At 51.3% G+C, this 19,689-nt stretch overlaps 6 protein-coding genes across 6 annotated transcripts, besides 11 other annotated features; 3 read left to right on the top strand and 3 right to left on the bottom strand.

Annotated features, from left to right (window-relative positions):
* Window positions 1-5,178: 5,178 nt before the first annotated feature.
* Window positions 5,179-5,208: a microsatellite.
* Window positions 5,180-5,208: a microsatellite.
* Window positions 5,209-5,279: 71 nt separating this feature from the next.
* Window positions 5,280-5,747, top strand: aspf13 (allergenic cerato-platanin Asp F13; the record flags this gene model as incomplete). The annotated part of the gene is made up of 1 exon (XM_001275543.1): window positions 5,280-5,747. One exon carries the CDS (start codon window positions 5,280-5,282, stop codon window positions 5,745-5,747), a length of 468 nt encoding a protein of 155 aa, XP_001275544.1.
* A 212-nt stretch (window positions 5,748-5,959) lies between these two features.
* On the bottom strand, window positions 5,960-7,645 carry ACLA_071500 (NADPH-adrenodoxin reductase; the record flags this gene model as incomplete). The annotated part of the gene is made up of 3 exons (XM_001275542.1): window positions 5,960-6,832; window positions 6,880-7,314; window positions 7,370-7,645. The coding sequence occupies 3 exons, from the start codon at window positions 7,643-7,645 to the stop codon at window positions 5,960-5,962; spliced, it is 1,584 nt and encodes a 527-aa protein (XP_001275543.1).
* A 413-nt stretch (window positions 7,646-8,058) lies between these two features.
* On the top strand, window positions 8,059-10,297 carry ACLA_071490 (uncharacterized protein; the record flags this gene model as incomplete). The annotated part of the gene is made up of 3 exons (XM_001275541.1): window positions 8,059-8,232; window positions 8,304-8,495; window positions 8,543-10,297. 3 exons carry the CDS (start codon window positions 8,059-8,061, stop codon window positions 10,295-10,297), a joined length of 2,121 nt encoding a protein of 706 aa, XP_001275542.1.
* Window positions 10,298-10,871: 574 nt separating this feature from the next.
* Window positions 10,872-12,722, bottom strand: ACLA_071480 (Lectin C-type domain protein; the record flags this gene model as incomplete). Its single annotated transcript, XM_001275540.1, has 2 exons — window positions 10,872-12,602; window positions 12,660-12,722. 2 exons carry the CDS (start codon window positions 12,720-12,722, stop codon window positions 10,872-10,874), a joined length of 1,794 nt encoding a protein of 597 aa, XP_001275541.1.
* A 103-nt stretch (window positions 12,723-12,825) lies between these two features.
* Window positions 12,826-12,859: a microsatellite.
* A 21-nt stretch (window positions 12,860-12,880) lies between these two features.
* Window positions 12,881-12,906: a microsatellite.
* Window positions 12,907-12,985: 79 nt separating this feature from the next.
* Window positions 12,986-13,011: a microsatellite.
* A 156-nt stretch (window positions 13,012-13,167) lies between these two features.
* Window positions 13,168-14,583, top strand: ACLA_071470 (Sec62 family protein translocation protein; the record flags this gene model as incomplete). Its single annotated transcript, XM_001275539.1, has 3 exons — window positions 13,168-13,648; window positions 13,765-14,321; window positions 14,401-14,583. 3 exons carry the CDS (start codon window positions 13,168-13,170, stop codon window positions 14,581-14,583), a joined length of 1,221 nt encoding a protein of 406 aa, XP_001275540.1.
* Window positions 13,699-13,736: a microsatellite.
* Window positions 13,707-13,736: a microsatellite.
* Window positions 14,584-14,618: 35 nt separating the features above from the next.
* Window positions 14,619-14,652: a microsatellite.
* Window positions 14,653-15,456: 804 nt separating this feature from the next.
* Window positions 15,457-17,913, bottom strand: ACLA_071460 (peptidase family M20/M25/M40 protein; the record flags this gene model as incomplete). The annotated part of the gene is made up of 1 exon (XM_001275538.1): window positions 15,457-17,913. One exon carries the CDS (start codon window positions 17,911-17,913, stop codon window positions 15,457-15,459), a length of 2,457 nt encoding a protein of 818 aa, XP_001275539.1.
* Window positions 17,167-17,191: a microsatellite.
* A 551-nt stretch (window positions 17,914-18,464) lies between the features above and the next one.
* Window positions 18,465-18,491: a microsatellite.
* An 81-nt stretch (window positions 18,492-18,572) lies between these two features.
* Window positions 18,573-18,600: a microsatellite.
* Between the last annotated feature and the right edge of the window lie 1,089 nt (window positions 18,601-19,689).

The raw sequence follows: 19,689 nt of genomic DNA, 5'->3' as shown, positions 1-19,689 counted from the left end.
AAGAATCGTCAACTATACTTCTGCTTGGTGGACTATGGGTGCATGGTTGGAAGCGATAGTGACAATATTGATTTTTGAGGTTACTGTGACATCGTGAAGATGAGAGTGCGTATCATAGTACAAGTGTAGAACGTGCGATGGTAGAGATAAGAGAAGAGAGTAGAGCGAATGGTGGAAGAAGATGGGACCAGGTGAATGATCAAGAAGAACACACAAGGGGTGAAGGCAACACGGTGAATCGAGTCTACAGAACAGCAGCTTCCTTCCTATTTCGGCAGCAGGGTCGAAGCGAGCGTATAACGGAGTAAGTAAACGTAATTTTACCAAGAATACCATTCTTTCACACATCCTGTCCCAACTCCCACGACATCAATAGGATAAAGAGGTGGGAAAAGTGGACAGAAAAAAAAACTAGAAAAATGGATTCTGGGTCCAAAAAATGTTGACAAGAGTGGGGTTCGAACCCACGCCCCTTTCGGGAGTTGGGAATTTAAGATATTTAAGATATTTCTTCTGCAGATAGAATTAGTAACGAATTTCGAGATTGAACCCATCTAAGGCTGCTTACAAATCAACCGCCTTCGACCACTCGGCCATCTTGCCTATAATTATCCGATAGGAGGTTTATTTAGATTATATCACAATAACAAAAGCCGCTCAAAATGAGCTCAGAATGAACTCGAAAGACAATTGGATAGTGGTTCTCGACAGTTGTGTTTGAAACAGGACAGTACGTGATAAGACTATATTGGTGTTACCGTGTTTCAGTAATTGGCAGGGATCGCCTTCCCCCGCATTTCGGCTAAATGTTGAGGTCAGGTACTACACCTTCCTATTTTGTACACACTGCAACTATGGGGATTCGCAGCCTCTCACTTTCGATCGACGGCATAACTGAGTAAATATGGCTTGAGATATCGGAGCATTTGAACTCGAGTGGTTCATCATCATCAACCTTTGAAGAGAATGCGAACACCGTCGAGTTTTGATTGACCCTTTTGCCATTACAAAGACAGCGTGCACCAGGCTAAGCAAGGTTCGCTCTCATTGATGAGGTCGGACGCAAGAAAACAATACAGCCGTGGCCTACTATATCATCTACGGTCAATGGATTCAGATGAGGTCCTTGAGACCGTTGGGCTCTGTGGGTATGAACCCATTGGGCAGGGTTTATCACGATAAATGTGCTTAAGAGAGATATGTTTGAGTATACAATGCCCTTTTACGTCTGGATCTAGTCCATTGGCGACTCAGAGCGTCTTTTTGACGGAAGCTAGGATTTTCCCATCATACCAATAGTCATCCTGCCATGAAGTACATCATATCAACCACTTGAGATGTCTAGAGGCCCCTTAAGGAATCAAGTTTGGGCCAATCTCTAATCTGTTATTTCTGGAAACTATTGGCACTTGGGCACTTTAAATATATGCCTGTTGCCTCTGATTGAACTAAATCTGGGGTCTTTTACTATGAGCTATCTTTTGAGCTTTGTACTACAAAGACCCTCGTATAATCAGTATCGGTAGTTCTGGGGTATGATGGTAAAGGGAGATAATACTGATCTCTGATTTTAAGGAGATGTACAAGAAGCGCATCTCGAAGGTTGTATATACTACCATAATGTTTCCTTAACCTTTTGAAAGACTGAGCATCTGATGGCGATTACAAGACATCTAATAGACACAGCAGCAAGCAAATGGTTTGAAACTTGTACCTTAGATTTACTAAAGGAGAAATGATACCGCCAATTCAGAGCAGTAACACTTGTACTAGATTGGTAAACACATCAATCTGCTTGACGATGCTTGAAGGTTGCCTGAGGCTGACAACATCCTCCTCCACCCCCAGCTCCCTCATTAACACGCTCCGCGGTTTCTCATGTGTTCTGTTCTCTTTCGCTCAGGTTTAAAAGTAACACTAGTATCACCATCAACATCGCTATTATTATCATCCATGGCATCTTCCACCAGAATGGAGGTAAGACTTGGGTCCTCCGCTCCTTCAAAGTCCATACCACTGACAAAACCAGAAGGAATGCGTATACTGTACTAAGTACAGTTGGTGCGGAGTCGAAGAATGCGTGATTGTCGACGCTATGTCCCAGTTTCTCACTCACCTAGAGGTAAATCCCATGATCCATCTTCACTGCATTCGGATTATGACTGAAACTTGTGAAAGGAGCATGTAGGCTCTGGGAAAGCCGCCCCAAGCACCACCGCCACAACCGGCCGTGTGGGTATACAAAAGAAGATAAAGAAGAGAAAGAAGAGGAGTAAGATGAAGAGTGCCAGGCAGCGGAAGAAGTCGCGGGAGTACTTTCGGAGAAAGAAGAACGAGAGAAGGGCTGCGAGAGCCAAACGGGTTTGCTGGTGATGAGCCGGGAGAGGACTCCAGCGTCGGTACGCATGAGACTAAGGATAATACGGAGAAAGAAAATGGGAAGGAAGATTCTGGGAAAAGAGGAGACGGGTGATATCCTGACTAGTTTTGTAGACGCTGTTGAACAAGTGTACCCTTAGTCGACGACCTTGAGCCGGACGACTTGGCGGCTGGTTCTCTCTTCTGGCTTGTCTTTCTGGACGACAGTGAGCATGGACTCATTCCCTTCTTTGGACTTCAGCTCTTTTCCCAATTCGACCTTTTGAGAATCTTCTCCAAACCCTTGGGGTCATTCTAAGACTTCCTAAGGAGCCCCCTGCACCTGTTTCTTGCAAAAGGCGTAGCGGAGTAGCCCATGCTCAGAGATAATCTTTTCAGATATCTTGGTGAGGTGGGTGGTTTTCTGCCAAAGATGCCTTCGGACTGAATTACTCTGACATGATCCATATCCTCCCATCGATGGGGAGCAGCTTTTCATGTTCCTGGCACTGTGGATGATTCAGCCTTTGGACGTCATTCAGATGAATGTCCACCAAGTAAAAATCGATGCAAGGTGAGTAAATCATATCAGCATATAAAAAGACGACTTCTCTGCACTATCTCACACACAGTCTTACCCTATCCAGTCATCTTCATCCTCGTTAAACCAACTTTGGCCTAACAGACCCCTCGCTGTCGGCCTATCCCTCCAGCTCATATTCATAATTTTCAATATAAGCTCGTTATCGTCCTTACAGACCTCTTCGTCTGTGGTCAAAGAGAACGGTGTTGTTTTTGATTTTGGAAGCTCCTGCATCATCCATATAAAGCGTGTAGAGTCTCAAAACTCGCAACTTCAGTATTCTTACCTGGCTATAGGCCAGAGTATCGGAATTTTTGCTCCACGGCCTCCATGCTATACTCTTCATGGTCACAGTGTGCGGTGGTAGGATCGAACAACTTGAAGTCACCACCGTATGTGAGGCTGATTAATTGCAGGCCGAATCAGTGTTGCTGTCCTAGATCTTTGTCCGTGAGCTTAAAGTATGAAGAGGCTTACAACTGCCCCAAACGACCAAATGCCAGTTGGAGTGCCCCAACGGGTTTCCATGATCATATTTCGACTGCGCCACCCAAGTGCACCCCGAGGAGGTCTTCAATCTCATCAATCAAAGGTTGTAAGCAAGGGGTCTTGCTCTGAAAGCGTGGTTCATTCTTCACGCGTGGATGGCCTGGACAGCCTTAATGATGACGACCTCATCAATTGAATTACTAAAGAGAATATGTGAAAACAATTTCGCAATAACTTGTTGTTTAGCGTACCTACAGTATACTTTGCCAACGCCAACCATACATTGTCTCGGATCTATTTCGCAACCGTGTACTCTGCCAACTTCCCTCAAAGGAGCTGTCCGATTCAGAAAAGGGAGGACGACATTATCCGTAGTCGAGTTGATAGTCCTAAAATTAGTACCGTATGATGACTAGGAAGCTACATTTCTCAATGATTGTAGGAGGTGAGATGTGTATTGGCAGCGATGTACCAGCAGTTCGCTGAGTTGAGCGTCTGCGTTATGATCACGACTACTACTTTTCCCCAGTTTCTCGGGCAACTGCAGTATTGGAAATATACCGCCTGTTGCTTCAGCAAGGATCAAATATAATGCTTTCTCTACTATGGAAGCTGCATCAATGTCAGGTTCATTCGCTGATGTATGACTACTCCCATTGCCGATGCTTATGCGGCTCGCAGACTGCTACCCTGCATCATCGGATTCACCGACTTATCGATGTTTTTTTCAAGATGATGAATCTTCTGCTGTGCTTCATGGGTTGCCTTACCCTAATGATGTTGTGGCACGACGCCAAGCGGAATCCCTGCTTCATCTCATGATTCTATCCAGCTGTGGCTGAGCTTATATTATTAGAAGCCAAGCATACCAGACTTGCCCGATTGGGTCCTTCACCACAAATGAATGAAGGATCTCTACGGCAAGCTTCAAGCTGCACGTTTCCTTTCCGTAAGCGGGAATTCGACTCAAATGAATATCGATCCGATCGATCGGATATGGTGCTGAATAGACGGGGGGCCTCATCCAGCGGTCAGCCACTTCCGCTGGCCGTACAGATATACCACAATAGTCAGTGATCGTTGTTTAGAGAACATTCCATTTCAGGCTTCGCATCGGGGAAGTCCTGCACGCTCCTGCTGCACGAGCAAGCGGTGTCACTGACTCGCTCTGCGTGGTACCGCAACAGGTGTTCGCGAGGGAACATGGAGGATAAAAATATCGCACAGAGATCGGCCGTGACACCCGAGGCGGGGAGATCGGATAGAGGAAGAAGTTGCGAGAAGCGTGGAGCAACGACTGACTGGTGGTTTGGAGACTGTATGTCTCATTGCGGAGGGGAAACTCAACCTCATCATATGATTGCAGGTTACTTGGTGAGGTGGGAGAGTCTTGGATCCCCGCATTTGTCAGTGCTCCAGCATCGTGTTGCACGATGGTCGTATTATTGCCCATGATGCTGCAGTCTGCACACTGCAGATCTACAGTGGGTGTCTACAGAGTATGACTATGATTATGGCCACCTGATGGGCATGTCTTACTCTCGTCGACGCGATTGACCGAGTTTCTGGGACTCCAGCTTGGGAGTCTCGGCATGGCGATGGGTCGTTCCGGCTGTTCCTCTTTCCCATACCCAGGTATACAATCTTGCATTTGATATTCGATATACATCATCGCTAATAATAGTATAGAAATAGAGAAGATGGTGGGCAGCACAAGTATATAAAGCCTCGTTCCTCGACCGGACAACCAGACAGACAGACAGACAGACAGACAGACAACCTCAAGCATCACAATCATCTACTGAACTCTCTTCCAACCAAGCAACCAAACCCCTCCACCACAAACAAAATGAAGTCCTTCACATCCACGCTCTCCCTCCTCGCCCTCTTCCTCTCCTCCTCCCTCGCCGTCCCTACCCCGGACACAAACGCCGCAGCCGCAACCTCCGTCTCCGTCTCCTACGACCAGAGGTACGATGTCGCGGGCAACTCCATGAGCACCACCTCCTGCTCCGATGGCCTCTACGGCCTCGCAAGCAAGTGGCCCACCTTCGGCGCCGTCCCCAGCTTCGCGCTCATCGGCGGCGCGCCCACTATCCCCGGCTGGAACAGCCCCAACTGCGGGAAATGCTACAAGCTGCACTTCGCCGCTGGCAATGTCGACCAGACCATCTACGTGACCGCGATTGACGCCGCGCCCGGTGGCTTCAACATCGGCTTGAATGCCATGAACCAGTTGACGGGTGGATTGGCGGGGCAGCTCGGACGTGTCACGGCGACGTACGAGGAGGCGGACAAGTCGTTCTGCAAACAGTGATTGATCATGTCTAGAAGGGGGGGGGCTGGGGGGCTGGGTTCTCTAGGATTAGGGATATTATGGAGAAATCCGGCCATCCAAGAACCCTGTTTCGGTTCTTATACATGTTTACGTACTTATTTCGATGATTATGAAGATATGCTTATGGTTATAGAGTGATGATGATGTTCTCTATTCTATACTGTACACTTTTTTTTTTGACGTAGATCATGCTATGCTACAACCTCCAGCATTTCTTCCACTCTCCCGAACTTATCCCGAACCTTCCCCTTCTGCCGCCCTCGCTCCCGCTCAGCCCGGTCAATACGTTCCCAATCCTGCCAGGTCGTCGACCGCAACCCGCGCTTCTCCGCTTCGGGTCGTACGCCCTCCCAACCAAGACCAGTGCTATGACCCGGTCCGTGCAGCAAGGACCCCTTACCCCCTTGTCTTGCCTTGTCCGCAGCGATGGTTTCCGCGGTAGTAAATGCATCAGTCATCGTGGTGGCAATGACACCCGTGGGACCACGCTTGACCCAGCCCGCGCAGTAGAGGCCCGGAAGATACGAGATCAGCGACCCGTCCGGGAGAGGGTCAACGTTACCGGCTGTGGTTGGTCCGGTGATTCTGCCGAAGCCGTCGTTGGGGATCACCCCGCGGTCGGAATCAAATTCCACGCCCAGATCCTCCAGTCCAGCCAGCGGAAGGGACTTGTACCCGACACTGCGGAAGAAGGTACTGGCAGGGAGGTTGACTTGTGCTCGCTTCCCGTTTGAGAGGAACTTCGGTGTGACCTTGGCGCTGGGACTGTGAGGGTCGTTTGGGTCTAATTCGTTCCGGGAGAACTTGACGGAGGATAGCCGGTAGGGGTGTACGGGGGACCATGTCAGGCATTCAGGCGAAAGGAGGAAATCGAGTGACCATGACTTGGTTGCAGTGGTAGGGTCGTCGGTGGATCCCTTGGCCATCAATTGAATCAATCGCTTTTGGGCACGGGGAAGGGCAGCCACGGCTTCCTCGGATGGGAAGAGGTCCCGAGGAATGGGGTCAGATGATACGGACGGAAGCTGAAGTAGCTCTCGGAGTTCTTTGATGGTGAAGGCGGCCTGAGAGCGGTCAATGGAAGTTCAAACAAAGCAATGAGTGGACATACCTGCATGGGCCCGCGACGGCCGACAACTCGGACACGCTTGATCTTGCTCTTGACCAGCTCCTCCACCGCATACTCTGCAATATCCGTCTTTCGAAGGGTATTGATGTCCGACAAGAGTATCCTGGCCACATCTAAAGCGACGTTGCCTTGACCAACAACCACGGCATCTTCGCCAGCTGTCAGATCTGGTGCCAGATCACGGTGTTCCGGAAGACCATTGTACCACCCGACAAATTCTCGCGCCGAGTACACGTTACGCAATGCATCCTCTCCAGGGATGCCTAGCCTCTTGTCTTTTGGAGCTCCGTAAGCGAACAGGATCGCATCATAATGCGGCTTCAAGGTTTCAAGCGGGAGACTTGCGCCCAGCTCGATATTGCCAATGAAGTTGAATCGCGGGCTCGCTGCGACCTCGGTGAACTTTTCTTCGCAGTTCTATCGACTCAAAAAAGTTAATACAGAATCCAACACCATCAGTCGTAGTTCGCACCTTAACTTCAGGATGGTCCGGCGCGACACCGTACCGTGCCAGTCCGAACGGCACCGGTAATTTCTCGTACATGTCCACCACGGCATCCTCAACCTTTGCAAGTAATCTGTAGGCTGCGTAAAAGCCGGCCGGTCCGGATCCTATGATAGCAATGCGAAATGGACGACTGTCTGAGACTTGGCTCTGATAACGGCGCTGGGCGTGTGGACGGCGGAATAACGTGCGACCAGCTTGCACCGTGCATTGCGCACAAACATACGGCGTGCGCTTGAGCATCATTCAAGAATTACACCAACCCCCAGCGAAAGATGTTAGATTCTCAGCGGCTGGAGATCGTCACCGAGCGATGACTCCAGTTCGTCCCGATAGGCTCACGTGACCTTATCGGACGGTTGCCGCGTCGATTATCGCGATTGTTGATGCTCCACCCGATTGGGAGATGGCTGGGACACAAGAGGGTCCGATCCACGGCGCTTCTTCCCCTCGACTGCTCCCAGCACGATCTTCCTCCTCTCGTGAGCTCTTCCGTCCCATGGTTCCTGCTCCGTGCGTCCTTCTTAAACCACTATAGTTTTTGACGTACCTTGCATACTCGTTGTTTGGGACCATCCGCCTCAGCATTCTTGCCTGTCTTGGTCCACATTCCACTCCTCGCGTGGAGGCGCTGATAAGCTTCATCCACTGCGATTATGGGGAGATCGTTGCCTCCGTTTATGTATGGTGCGTCTACGTCGCATGCCTTCTATGGTCCAACGGATCGGCCTTTCAATCCAAAGGCTGTGACTGAGTCGAGTTGGGCCCGACCGACCTCGAAGCCAAAGCAAAAGGGACCATATATCAGCTTCAACAGACATCCAGACTCGGTATGTAGTACTGCGGGGTGGGGTTTATTCTTGCCTGGAATGCGAATGCTGATCGAATCTTGCCTGATAAGTATTCGAACTTTCCCGATGGAGTGACGCGATGGGCCCCCATGAGTCCTCGGACAAAGAGTAAGGTGTTCTATGGAAGGAGGATACAGTTGGGTTTGCGTGTGCTAGCTCTTCTCGGAGCACTCGGAGCGCTGTTCTGTGGCATCGTTATCAAAAATATCGCGGTGACTATCATCTGGATCATTCGCGCCGGAGTAAGTTGACACACATGGACATTGTATGACTGTGCTAACTCTCCTAGCCCATCGTTGCAGTTCTCCACACCCTCTATGGTATCTATCATCTATGTCGCTCTCCGGTCACTAGACCTGCGGGCTCGCAGGCCAGCTACATGGTCTTCGCAGCAACCCTGGACTTAGGACTGATCCCATTCTATGGTTTCTCTGCATACATCGCATACCAGCAGATCACCAACAATGCCTATCATTGGAGCACTCTATTGAGTGCCGACGCCGAAATCACAGACAAAATCGCTCACGCGACGTTTCTCCTGAGTGTCGTCAGCGGAGGCATCCATCTTATATCCTTGGGCATCTGTGTCTTCCTGGCCATAATTTTCCGCCAGATCGCTCAGCTGCCTCCGGATCTGAACCCGCTCGAAGACAATCTCACTTCCCGGCCCCACAAGCGAAACAAATCAGAACTTGCTGAGAAGCATCTCAGTAACTCTACAGTTGCATCTGAAATGTCTTCCATGGAGGACCCCCTCATTAATGCGCCTCGCACCGTGCCGTTCATGCATACCCGCAGCAGGTCCTCTGAGGATGCGTCAAGCCGGGGCTCTGTTCTCAGTCAGCAAAGAGAGTCGCAATCATCCATGTATCATGCTGCAGAGGTTCCCCCGGTTCCTCCACTGCCCAGTCAGACCTTCGTGGAGGAGAATAATTCACCACGAAAGAAGTTAGCTTCGACAAAAGCCCCCAGTGTTCGTGCTCAGGAGGCCTCGCTTGATGTTCCTGACAGGGCACAATGCATCAGCCCGGAGTCAGGCAACTGGATCATTTACCCCTCCCGCTCTCCTTCCCCGGCAGAGGCTGCTTTGAACGAGAATTTGGCCCGCCGCGACCCGTCATCTGCGTACAGTCAGGCGGAATCTCTCGTCTCCAGAGGCAGCAGTTTCAAGGACTGGCTCACATCTGCTCAGCGCTATGAACGGCTTGCTGAAGAGACCATTTCCGAGGAGGTTCGCGGCGAGTATGAGTCTCTCACTTTGCATGAATACTATGGCAACGACGAAGATCTCCACGAACATGCCCGGCAGACCGGATACTACAATAACACCGAACAAGACATCGGCGACCACAACATCAACATCTTCCTTGACCACGACGCGCGCGAACGAGTAGTATCTGCCTCCCTCCAGGTCAATCCCCTGGCCTTGAACCCGCCCAGCCCGCAACCCATACAAGATGAGGCCAGAGACGACGCCCAGGACGAACCCAACCCATCTCCACGCGTCGCCCTCACGGAAATTCCTGACCTCTCCCCAAATCCCCCAGCTTCACTGCCATCCCAAGAGGGCCCCGAGAAGAAGAGCCGCTTCTACGGCGAACTCAACACAAAGCCGTGGCTCACCATCCCTCGTGGCGTGAGTGGTCAGAACGAGCCCAACTCTCCCAACATGGGCCGCAAGAAGAGCAAGCTCGTCAAGCGCAACAGCCAGAAACTACACACGTACGGGCCCCTCACGCAGAAGGATGGCGACGACTACGGCGGTGAGGAGCAGCATCCCCCCGTTCCCCTGCACCCTGCGACAGCGGACAGCGACCGCAAGGGCCGTGTTGTAAGTAACTCGGGCGCCGACGTTAGCCGCCACGATCTCGGCGCAGGATCGTCGCTGGCGTATGGCAATTACATTGCCAACTTGGGTGTCGGGAGGCGGCGGGATGTCAGCGGGAAGATCGCCGAGGAGGGCAGAGGTGGTGTTGTCGAGGTGGAGAGTCCAAGCCCGAAGCCTCTGCGGGCTGCTGGATGGGCTCGTTTTGCTGGATTGTAAATTTGAATCCCTGGAAGGGTTGAAAATTTGGGTACATGCTTTGATTTTGACGGTTATGGTTTGTTCATGATGGAATGGATATGTAACGAGTTCAATGCAGTTGCTCTCTTTCTTTCATTCCTGTTATTTTTTTTCATGTTTGATACTCCTACGCTAGGATTTAGCAGGTTAGTTACAATTCAACCGGGTCCAACAAGCTTGATTTTCCAGATACATCCCGAGACGATAAAGATATATCTGATATATCTACGTATCTACACTCATACAAGAATATTTAGAATTTCACGCCACCAGCAGTTGAAGTCGCATATTTTATTGATTTGAGTCATCCCTCCCATGGTTCTCACGCAGCCCTCTCGGCGAACTGCAGCTCGGTCAATGTCAGTCTATTGCAGAAAGAGCAGGGTATACCCATGCTTTTTCTTGCTGGGGAGAGGGCATAGAAGAAAATGAGGGAATCACCAGGCTTTGCGAGGTTTCTGTTATCACGTAGTTCGTTACTCAATCCGAGATGTTTCCCTCTGATTAAAATGTTATATGTAGTAGGCAATGTAGAGGGTACATATATATATGGTCATGATGGAACACCTTCATATTCCCACCCCTGAATAACTCGTTTCCCTCTCCGCGAGTTTCTTCGGTTCGTATTACACTTCACGAATAGAGTCAGAGCCGTGATGATACAGATCACGATCCCTGCAATGGCAGCGACCAGGACTGCCCGCCGTTCCAGCTGATGTGGATCGGCGACATACGGACACGAGGACTCCGGGCCGCCAGTCACCCAGCACGATGCGACATCTAACGAGTTGAAATCGAGCCAGATCTCACGTTTTGCTGGATCGGATGAGGTGGGATCCATGATCTCGCCCTGGTGATCCAGTAGGTAATGGTACAGGTAGGTATTCTCTAGTCCGGTCCGTGGGATGGCGAACGAGGTGTTTTTAGGACAGGCGTTCTGGTGCGCGTCCCAGTAGTCGTAGGGAGTGGATGACAGGGACCAGGTGAACGGATGGTTTCCCACGCGGCAAGCTGCGTGACGCACTTTGCTGCAGTTGGTGGCGCGCCAGCGGCCGCCGAGGGAGAGGTCCATGATCGCGCATCGATCAATTCGGGGCGGATCATCGTCAGTGCCCGAGGGCAATGCATCTCGAGGTTCGCCAAGAGCCCATGCCCAAGAAGCCGATAGAGAGATGTTCTGGTATGGTTCGGTGTCAGCATCGGCCGTCTTGTTGAACAAAGTGCTGTTGAGGGTGGGTGATAACCCGCAGGCTGTGAGGTTGAGCGATAAGTCGGACATTTGTCGGAGGCCGTGGGGATCATTCAATGGTTCGGATACAGCCATACTACCGGATGTGGCCCATGAGGAATTGACTTGGGACACGGAGGTAGCCCCGGGGTCGTAAAGACAACCGTAGGCCGAGCTGCTATTATCGGAAGACGAGACGGGCACCATAGATGTTAGATAATTCGGGGGAAAAATGACATTGTTATCATTGACCAAGTCATAGGTGCCCAGCTGCGGATCCACGGAGCCATATTCCAGAAACAGGCGCCGCTCCTGCGCAAGCTGCACGTACTTGGAGCATGGCCAACCGTCCGGCGTGCTTTGCGTTCCACTCGAGTCCGTATGAATGGTGAAATACTCCGTGATAGGCTTGTAGCCATCGTCAACTTCGTACCATGAATCGTTGAGATTGCTGCGGTCTTTGTATAGCTGGAAGGGTTTATAGATATACGCAGACAAGCGCTCCTCGAACAGAGAGCTGACATGTTCTGAGATTGAAGGTAGCTGTCCATCTGGTACAGATGCGGCAGGCCCATTGGGAGAAGCAGCATCCGATGCCACGTGAAGATTGAAGGAGAGGTATCGTGTATATACGTTCAATTGGGAGGTTGTGATTCGGAAATAATCGACGAAGATATCGACCAGCCCGGAAAGATCAAAATTACTGGAGCACAGGTAAGGGCCGAGCTGGTACAGCGGCGATCCTGATGGGCCGGCGACTACTGTGAGGGTGCCCGAGGCAGCGCTCGCCGTAGCCGTAGGAGATGGCGTCGTCGTCAGCGTGACGACGTGAACGTTCTGAGGAATCGTCACGGGGCAGAACGTCCATTTTCGCAGCTCCGTTGACCAGTATACATCCACCAGGAAGCGACGGTACCCGAGGACCAGCAGATTCGACACGCATTTCTCTGCAGAGCTGGCGTCGTAGACATTGTTACCGAAGCATGCTGCGGTCAGGGAAACAGTCGGGACAGTGACGAAGTTGATCGGGATTTGGCCAGAAACATCTCTTTCGCTCTAGCAGGAGATTGTTAATTGATGGATAAGCAGTTGATCGATCAACTGGAAACTCACCAGTGGTACAGCGACCCATGTAGGATTTACAAGGGAAGCATCGGGAACATATTCCAAGCCCATGGAGCAGAGTCCAGCAGCATCGAGTGAATCTAGGGAGGACAGCACATGACAGTCAATTCACCTGCCATCCACCGATGTTTTTTGAGACAATAGTTATATGGTGAATGGTAATAATAACAATGATAATAATAATAATATTGCTCTGATAGTTAGATCTAGTGAAGAGTGAAGAGTGAAGAGTGAAAGATGCATTGGAGTGACTGCGGAGAAGCGGTTCGGCCCTTTTCCTCTTTAGGCGGTCGAACACCATCAATCTGGCCACTTCGTCTTTCGTCTTTCGTCTTTCGTCACTCCCGCTGAGTTCCTGGCTTCTTGTTCTTCCTCTTCTTCCACCCTGACACCCCCCCAATATTCTTTCTTTGACCCTTTGTCTCAGCTCCTGTCGTGTTTTATCTCACCTCCATCAATTGATACCACACCCGAATCTTCTCAAAACACAGTCATCATGGCGGCTCCCGGCCAGCCAAGCCCCCAGCAGATTGCTGCCATGCAGCAGCAGTTCGCTGCCGAAGCAGCCAGACGAGGAATGACCCCCGAAGAATTTGCAAAGCAGCAGCGCGAACAACTGAACGCAGAGGCCGCCAAACATGGCATGACAACTGAGCAATACGTCACGCAGCTGAGGATGCGGGCCTTTGCCGCGCACCAGAGACAGATGGAGGCTCAACGGCAGGCCCAACAACAAGGGCAACAACCACAGCAGGGTGAGCAGCCGCAGCAGCCACAGGGAGAGGGACAGCAGCAGGGACAATCACAGGGACAACCACAGCCTGCTCCTCCCCCACAGCAGCAGATGCAGCAAGTCCCTGTGAACCCGTCGAATCCTCCGGACCCTCGCGCGATCGCGGTCGCCCAGTTCCTACGGTCCCAGAACCTCAAGTCCCGGACGTGTATCCTGGACGGACAAAGAAAAGATATGTTCAAGGGTATGTCCCTCCCTTCCCCCCATCTCACTCCACACATATTACCTCTCGACAAAGAAGAAAAAAAAAAAAAAAAAAAAAAAAAAAAAAACCAAGGCTGACGCAATCAATATCAACAGTGAAACGCGCCATCCGCGCCCTCGAATCCCCCGCGTACGCCAAAGCCGCCGGAAAGAAGAACTCACTGCTCCCGCCGGTGACGGACCGCGCATCGGCCGAGAACGTGTTCAAGCTCCTCCCGCTGTCGCTGCTCGCGCTGCGCGTTTCCAAGATCGACCCGCACGCCGGCCACGACCACGCCAAGCCCAAGAGCCGCGTCAAGGGCCTCTGGACGGTCAAGATCGAGCAGCACCAGGAGACCGAGCCGCTAATGCACTACGTGTGGCTATACGAGGGCCCGCAGTGGAAGCAGAAGGCCATGGCCGCCGCCGTCGTCGCGGGCATCTTCGCCGTCGTGCTCTTCCCGCTGTGGCCCATGATGCTGCGCCAGGGGGTCTGGTACCTCAGCGTCGGCATGATGGGCCTGCTGGGTCTGTTCTTCGCCATGTCCATCTTCCGTCTGATCCTGTTCTGCATCACCGTCTTCGCCGTCCCGCCTGGTCTCTGGCTGTTCCCCAATCTGTTCGAAGATGTCGGTTTCGTCGACAGCTTCAAGCCCCTGTGGGGTTGGCAGGAGGTATATCCACCCCCTCTCCCCCCCTCTCTCTATTCACCCTCCAAAAGCATTAACAAAAAATACTAACCTTCACCCACAGAGCAAGAAGAAGAAGAAAAAGTCCACCAAATCCGCCACAGGCACCAGCGAAGCACAAGCACAACCCGCTGCAGACTCCACTCCCTCGGCCACCACAACCGCCACCGCAGCCGCTGACACCTCCGCCTCCAGCGCTGTCAAGCGCGATCTCGCGCCCAAGGTCGAGGAGGCCTCTGAGGAGTAAAAAAAAACTTACAAGATACCATAGATGTACTTGCGTTTCTCTCTTTTTTTTTCTTTTTCTTTTTTTTTTCCCGCAAACCAGGATCATGATCGCGGAGACACAATCGGGTTGTTGTTCTTTGTTTATTGCATGCTGGGTCGTCATGGTTCTCTACTTTTTCCTTTTCTGGGGTTTCGGGACGACACTTTCTGGAGCTTGTCCTGGTTGATTTAGGGCCGCTTCATATGATTCTATTCGGGGTTTTAAGGGCAGGTAGCTGATAAGGGGGGGGAATGCACGGATTGGAATTGAACATTATGTTTAAGATTTTGAGACCGTGCCCTTGATAGGTAACCAGCATCGACAGCAGGGTTCTTGTACGCACTGTTGAAGATGTCTCGATATCTGTCATCTCTTAAACATATCGACAAGGCTCTAGAGACAGCCGGATGCAAAATCAAACGACAAAGAACAAGAAATATAAATAGGTAGCAACGACATACAGCGTGGATATCTTCAATCATGGCTGTAGAAAAACCGGAGAATCGGCATCGAGGATAATTATACTGGAAGCGAAAATGGGGGGGAAAAAAGAAAGAAAGGACGAAAGAAAAAACAGAGAGGTATGGTATCAGTGGTATGTATATATATATATGTATGCATGTAAGGGAACAAAACATTTCGCCGATGAGGTATCCAAGGTACAATGAGATCCGAGCGTGAGTGTCAAAATGTCGAGACTTTTTCCTTTTAGGACAACCAAACCAAAGAGTGGAAGGGTCCAATCTGAGAATCGGAACCTGAACCTATATGTATCTCTCTATATGTCCCGACGCCCCGAGATGCAAAGTGGGTGAACAGTAAAGAAATTCCGAGTGATGCAAAAAGGGGTGATTATAATCCGGACACGACCCGTGTGTCTATGCTTGGTGTGGTGGAAGGGAATGGCGTGGATGAAACGGGTTGTGTTGCGTTGTTGAGGTTTTCTGGATGGTCTCGCGGGTCGGTCAGCGGCGGCGATTTGCAGGAACGGATCGGGGGAGGAGAGCTCGGTGGCTGAGAAGGGTGACCGAGTGGCGGCAGCTTGGGCAACGGGCAGTTTGGCGGAGGCGCTGCGGGAGGCCCAGCAGACAGGCCTGGCATACTCTTGCGCCGCGCCATGCTGAGAGGTCGACCAGTAGGGTCTGTTGGATAGAGGACAGACACTCGGGTCCGATGAGGGTCGCGACGGATGGGTTCGCCTCTGTCTAAAGCCGTGCGAGGGGCATCCAAGTCATCGGGATGGCTCGCCAACGGATCAAGCGCAATGCTTGACGGGCGAAAGGAGTGGGCTATCGCTGAAGACATCGCCGCGCTGATGGAGGGTAGCCGAGACATGGGGGAGTTCCTATAGTCATAGGTTTTGGGGTGAGGATCCGCCAGCGAATCCTCGGAGTTGGACATGCGTAGTTGCCGTCTGTGAAAGGCATCGCGAGTGACCGAGGGGTGTTCGTTTATATCGTTCATGCCAGTTCTACTCATGTTGCGTGTCGGTGATTGAGGTGGGGAAGGAAATGCGGACAGGGGATCGAGTTGATCATCAGGGTCGTGAGAACGGTTCAGGCTGGTCTGGTCGGAATCAACTGGGTGGATGTGGGAGAATTGCGCTTGGATGTTCTTCGCAGCAAACCTCTTGCTAAACGATGGGACGCTAAAGTTGGGTGCCGGAGGCGAGGTGCTGCGCAAGATCGGATCGGGCACCGTGGACAGTGACTGGGGAAGCTCATACGTCTCTGTAGTTGAGATGGAAGCATACAACAGGGAATGGCGCTTCGGCGGACTTGAGGAGATGGGGCCTTGTGCGGCGGGAACGGTCCCCCCATTAGAAGACGAGCCAGTTGACGGTGGAACGGGTGTGTGAGAATGACCAAAGCAATTGCTATTACCATTCAGTGGTGGGGTCACGTCCGTATGTGCCGTGGAAATGGAGTTCGAGCGGGAGTCGGACCCGGGTTGGATAACCATTGAGCGGCGATGGAGGGACATGTAGGAGCTCCGGCGAGATTGGTCACTGATGGCGGAATCCTTGTCATCGGGGCCGGCCGACTGAGGCTGAGGCTGGAGATAGATGCTGGAGATGCGATTGGGATCCTTTTGCACCATCTGTCGCATACTCTGTTTGGGTCGCAGCTGTCGTTGCAACTCCTCGTCATACAGCCTCTCCGAGACATATTTCTTGCCGCCATGGGCTTCAATCTGAGCCCTGACGGCCAGAAGCCAGGCACTCATCTCCTCCGGGTTGCCAAAGACGAGGAGAAAACTCCGAGTCCACCTCCGCGCATGAGATCGGTGGAATCCCAAGCGGGAGAACAGGGGCCGATGGGTATCCACCGCAGTCGCACCTTCCTCGTCTGAGCTTTGAGAGACCTGGAGCACCCAGTGCTTACCCGGGATGGCATCGCTGGCAAAGGCCACAGACTTGGGGCAGATCTGCAACATCCTCTCTGGCAATCGATCGTGTTTCCCGCTCCCCGCGTACTGCAAAATGTAACCGGATGTGACCAGCACATATACCTTTTGGGACCATTCGGTCTTCCCGATGGTTTCCGAGACGGATCTCATGTGCTTCTTCTCCTTCTCCTTCTTCTTCCGTTCCGCGGACGATTCATCCGTCTGGGGCTGATTGCCCTGCGGATCCTCGTAAGTGGAGTCACTGTTCTTCGCGGTGGCGTGGATGCGCAGAATGGAATCTGACGACATGGCCGGAGTCCAGAGGCAGTCGTGTTTGATCGCCTGGGGGTAGGCCTGGAAGAGCGGGGGAGGTTTCCAGGCATGGTCCGGCGCGACTGGTCGGTCCTCGCTGCTCTTTCCTCGAGATTTGGACGACAGTCGGGTTCGATTCGAATCGCCCGAGGACGAGGCGGCGGTGGTTATAGATATGACCGTCTTGGGCGTGGCACACAGACTCGGTGATAACGGGGTCTCTGCGATGGTCACCGTCTGGGGTACCGTGCCGCTTTGCGCCTCTTCGATCTCCGCCAGCCTCGCGTCGTTGCTGGACTTGCGGGATACCTTCTCGCGCCCAAAGAGGCCACGCAGACCGGACTTGGAAGACTGCCGCTTCACCGGGGGAGTCTGTTGCAGCGGGATCCTCTCTACTTCGGTCTCGGTCTGATAGTCCGATGGCCGTGGACGTTGCGGTCGAGAAGGTGCAGCAGACTGAGCGAGGGCGGGGTGAGAAGCTGGCGCAGGTGGTGGAAATTGCATGGAGGCACGCGCATTAGGACGACTGAAGTTGGTTTGGAGCGGTGCTAGTCGTTGACCTCTGCGCTCGCTGACAGATGGGTGAGGGGGCTGCTGATCTAAGCTCATCCTTCCGGGAATATTCGGCTGGAACAAGGCATCAACATGCAATTGCGATGGAGTTGATGATGATGATGATGATTGGGTAGATTAAGTCCTGCAAGATGGGCAATGAGGAACGGGGAAGAGGGTGGAGGGTCGAATTGAAAGGCCGAGTGGATAAGGTGGTCGTGTGTGATAAACTGGTATTGCTGTACATAAATCTGCAGGCAACGAGTCGCATTGCAGATATGCAGCTGGGAGGCGCGTCTTTTTTTTTTTAATGATGAATTCAATTGATCCACCGAATATGCAGGTGGGAGAAATCGCTTGGTGGAGTGGAGGAAGTGGCTGGACTGTGGGAGTCGGACGATGGAGTTCGATGTGTGTCGAGACCAGCAATTGATACCAAAGGTAAGGAACGAATTAGAATGAATGAAACAGACGACCGGACAGAATCATGGCGAGCGATGCGACACCATGGCGGTCGTCAATGATAGTTAGAGAGTTAGAGAGTGTTGGGGGGGGGGGGGGGGGGAAAGACTGAAGAGAGAAAGATGGATGGATACAAGTGACTCTGGAGGAGGAAAGGAAGAAAGAAAGAAAGACGAAAGACAGGAAACAAGGGCAAAAACCAGATCGAGTCGAGTTGAGTCAAGTCTCAGACGATGTTGATGTGCTTTTCCACCTTTTTTTTTTTTTTTTTTTTTTTTCTTTGTCTTTACTTAATTTTAGATTTATGACTAGCTCCAAGGAACTAGTTCCTTCATCAGTCGATGTTAATAAGAATTAGAATTAGACGTCTGGAGTAGTAGATACTTTAAGACTAGAATAACAAGACCGAGAGAGAAGTGTGCTTGGAGGGGTTCCTCCTCCTTTTGGTGCAAATATTGGCAATAACCACAAGAATAGTAGCATCTCCCATGGTGCCAGATGACTTGGAAGTTGGAAGACTCCCTAGATAGAGATCTAGTCTAGACACTTCATCGAGTATCGAACGATGCTATGCTATGGATCATGGATGCTATGCTGATTATCCTAAATCTGGAACATGCGCAGGGCGCCAATAATTGGCAATTTTACCCCTGAGACGGAGTAGAAACCGACTCGGATGGCTCCACCGTTCACTCTCGACAGTACGGTAAGTAGTAAGTTCTAGGGATGGTGTCTGACAAATGTCACGTGAGTAAAAGTATCCAATCAAATCACATTAATTCCTGACATCACGTGATAGCTTCTAGGCCAGAAAAGCTTCAAATTTCAGTGTAAATTTTGGTGATTTCTAGGTACTGATTCTTTTTGTGTTCTGGGGGTAAGTCACCTGAGTCAAATCCTCCGCTATTTCACTAGTAAATTTCATTGTTTTTTTTTTTCAAAGGTCAAAATGACACGTCATTTTGACATTTTGACATTTTAAATACCATCCCTACTCGACGGTCACATTCAATTGTCGCCTCAGACTCACTTATCAATAAATAGATAGATACATATCTATCTATCATATAAATATATACATATAAATATAAATCCCAGCATGTCATCATAGAGAGGAAGAAGAACCATCACAATCCAACTCAGTCAAGTTCCCCCCCCCACCCCCCTTAAGTCCTGTTAATGAATGCCGAGGCTCTTCCCACTTCCAAGTTGTCGCTTACGACCAAGTACATTACCAGAGACACCCATGAGTCCAAGTAAGTAGTACTGTACTATCTCAGTGACGAGTGCAGCTTGCAGTGCAGTGCGCAGTCAAGCGAAGACGCGAGATCACGTCATGATCGCGTCGCACGAGTGAAACCACTGGGGCCT

The sequence above is a fragment of the Aspergillus clavatus genome, genomic scaffold (genome assembly GCF_000002715.2).
Source record: "Aspergillus clavatus NRRL 1 1099423829791 genomic scaffold, whole genome shotgun sequence".
Taxonomy (NCBI): Eukaryota; Fungi; Ascomycota; class Eurotiomycetes; order Eurotiales; family Aspergillaceae; genus Aspergillus; species Aspergillus clavatus.
The sequence above is the reverse complement of the archived record's forward strand: the minus strand, read 5'-3'. Positions and strand labels throughout refer to the sequence as shown.